The sequence below is a fragment of the Narcine bancroftii genome, chromosome 8 (genome assembly GCF_036971445.1).
Source record: "Narcine bancroftii isolate sNarBan1 chromosome 8, sNarBan1.hap1, whole genome shotgun sequence".
NCBI classification, from domain to species: Eukaryota; Metazoa; Chordata; class Chondrichthyes; order Torpediniformes; family Narcinidae; genus Narcine; species Narcine bancroftii.
In genome coordinates, this window is record NC_091476.1 from 137,946,567 (window position 1) to 137,949,876 (window position 3,310).

General features: G+C 37.0%; 1 protein-coding gene across 1 annotated transcript; it reads left to right on the plus strand.

Moving 5' to 3' along the window:
- The first annotated feature begins 702 nt into the window (after positions 1 to 702).
- On the plus strand, positions 703 to 1,922 carry LOC138741857 (protein FAM200C-like). Its single transcript, XM_069896103.1, has one exon. It carries the CDS (start codon positions 717 to 719, stop codon positions 1,740 to 1,742), a length of 1,026 nt encoding a protein of 341 aa, XP_069752204.1. The 5' UTR covers positions 703 to 716; the 3' UTR covers positions 1,743 to 1,922.
- Positions 1,923 to 3,310: the final 1,388 nt, after the last annotated feature.

Consider the following 3,310-nt stretch of genomic DNA (forward strand, 5'->3'; position numbering starts at 1 on the left):
ATCAATATACCCCTGCAACCTAAGGCTCCCCTCTACATGAACAACTCCACCAATCTTTACATAATATACACATCTCCTTATCATGCCTCCTACATCCATACCATTCAAGTATATTACAAACAGCAAGAGCCTCAGTGCTGATCCTGGTGGGATAGTACTGGAAACAGGCAAATATCACCTGTCTCCTAATACCAAGGCAAGTTTGGATCCTATTTGCCAACTTGCCCTGCAGACAAATACCTCGATGTACATCTTCACTTATTAGTAAATGAAATGCAAGGGTTTATTTTTATTTTCTTCTGCATAATCTTCTAGTTAAAGCTCTACCTCAGGGTTTCCCAACCAGGGGAAACCAGGGGTGCTCACAAGATAACTTTTCAGTTTTTTTGTTTATATTAAGGGTGCTGTCTTATATATTCAAGATAAAAATATTGATTTTTTTAAAGTCCAAATTAAAGATGGGGATGTCCTCTTTTTTCTCTATTCAATAGAATGAGATTCTCTATGAATTTTAGTATATTTTGACATGCTGTTTCCTTTTAAATGGCATCGCCCTATAACTTTTTTTTTTTTTTAATCGGGTCATTTAAAATAGGGGCCAAACTTGTTGTTTCGTGTTTTGCAGTGAATTACATTCGATTTTTATTTCTTATTATTTATTTGTGTTACGTAAATTATTAATTAACCTTTCATTATGTCAAAGAAAATGAAATGGGATGATGATGATGTGCAGTTTGGTTTCACTTGCACCGGAACAACTGAGGATCTGCAAAAACCCCAGTGCATGCTTTTGTGACGCTATCTTTTCAAATGCAAATTTGAAGCCATCTAAGCTGCAGGAGCACTTCAACAACCGGCTTGGTGGAGCAGATCTTGCAGGCCATGATGTTGAATTATTGAAAGCTAAAAGGGCCCACTTTGATTCTCAAACAACCCTTCCAAAATTAGGTTTTATATCTGCTGACAAACCACTGCTGATGGCTTCATATCACGTGGCATATAAAGTAGCCAAATCCAAGAAGCCCCATACAATTGCAGAAGAGGTGATAAAACCGTGTGCATTAGAAATGGCAACAATTGTTCTAGGAAAAGAAGCCTCAAACAAGCTTAAATTAGTGCCGTTAAAAAATAATGTTATTCAGAGCCAAATTGGTGATTTGAGTTTGGACATTTTGGACCAAGTTATCACAGATATCTGGGCTAGTCCCTTGAAAATCTCTCTCCAGTTGGACGAAACAACTGATGTTGCAAATTGCAGTCAACTCGTCGCATTAGTGAGGTATGTCCATGATGGGGTCATAATGGAAGATTTCCTGTTCTGTGAAAATCTGAAAACAATCACAAAAGGAAAAGATGTCTTCCAGTGTCTGAAGGACTTCTTTGCTAAATATGACTTAGATATGCAAATTATTGGTTCTGTGTGTACCGACATTGCCCCAGCTATACTAGGAAATAAATCAGGATTTTTTGCACTGATGAAACAAGAGATTCCGCACTTGCAAGGTACCCACTATTTTCTTCCTCAACGTGCTTTTGCATCAAAAACATTGCTTCCAAAGTTGAAAAAGGTCCTTGACACTTCTGTGAAGACCATCAACTGGATTAGGAGTCGTGCTCTGAACCACCGCCTCTTCAAGTCGCTTTGTGAAGATTTTGGAAGTGAGCATTCAGTTTTGGTTTTCCACACAGAAGTCCGCCGGCTGTCACGTGGGAGAGCTTTAACACGCTTCTTTGAACTGTGAGAAGAAGTCAAAGCTTTTCTGAAGGAACGTGACTACGATCTGCCCAGAGAAATGGAATCACAAGAAATCAACCAAATGCTGGCCTATTTGAGTGATATTTTCACTCATATGAATGACCTGAGTGTATCTATTCAAGGGAAAAATATAAACATATTGAAATGCTGCAAAAAGTTAAATGGTTTCAAGGAAAAGTTGCATCTTTGGTGTCGACGAGTTAAAAGAGGGAATCTTTCAAATTTTCCATCACTCGAAGAAATGGTTGATGACTATTAGTCCTTAATTCCAAGGGTGCGTGAAGAAATTGTGGATCATTTTGAAATACTATCAAAGTCATTTGATGGATATTTTGGAGGTGGAGAACTGGAAACTTCTGAAGAATGGATTATAAATCCATACTCCTTCAATTTGGACAATATGTTGGATGATGAAGAGCTGAAGGAAGATCTTATTGCACTGCGCAAAAATCGTGTTCTTGAAATGCAGTTTGAAAGCAAAATTTTGGAACAATATTGATGTTCGGCAATGGACATGTTTCCAAGACTGTGAAAAAGCACTAACTGTGCTCATCCCATTTGCGACGACATACTTATGGGAGTCTGGATTTAGTGCCCTTTTGTCAATCAAGACAAAGTCTAGAAATTGCTTGGGTGCACGGGTAGACATGCGGATCGCTATCAGCAACAAAGTGCCATGTTTTGAAAAACTCTTAAGCAATAAACAGGAACAAAAGAGTCATTAAATTTAAATCGGCTTATGAACATTTGAACATTAGTTCTTTAATTAGTTTAAAGAAATTTCATGCATGGATGAAAATTTAATTTTTTGTAGGGTTTATGCAACTTTTAATTTGTTGTAATATTTTTTCTTTTCCATATGTTTCATTTTTGTTTATATATTATTCAAAATTGATTATACAAATTTGTTTTGGTCGTCTTCACCTTTATTCTTAAATAAATTATTACTTTAAGTGGTGCGAGAACATATTACATTTTTTTAGGGGAGCGGGGCATAAAAAAGGTTGGGAACCACTGCTCTACCTCATGATCTCTTCTGAAATCAAAAATAAAAAAGATACATGGACACTCAAGTAAGGCAGCATCTGTGCAAATATAAACGTTTCCCTCTCTTCAGGCACTGCATGACTTCAAGCATCCCATCAGTTTCTCATTTGATTTTAGATTTCCAGCATTCGCAATTTATTTGCTTTCTATCTCCTCAGATTAGGATTTACTTTCAACAATTCTCCATTAGGAAAAATTAGATCCTTTTCCAATTCATTCAGCTGTTCTTGTTCATTTTTTTTCTGTTTTAAGAATTAAAAATTAGTGAAAAGAACAGCAATCGATAAAGATCCTGGATATAAAGTTTGTCCTTTGTTGTTGACATAAACCATATCGTTTATTGGGATATGAAACACGGGGACAGGCCCTTTCAGCCCATGAGCCTGTGCCGCCCAATTATACCCAATTGACCAACACCTTTGAACAATGGGAGGAAACCATTGCACCAGAGGAAATCCGCGTAGACACAGGAGAACATACAAATCCCTTACAGACAGTGTTGGATTT

Excerpts from the sequence above, each read along its gene's own strand:
- LOC138741857 (XM_069896103.1), top strand. The coding sequence starts at position 717 with ATGATGATGATGTGCAGTTTGGTTTCACTTGCACCGGAACAACTGAGG.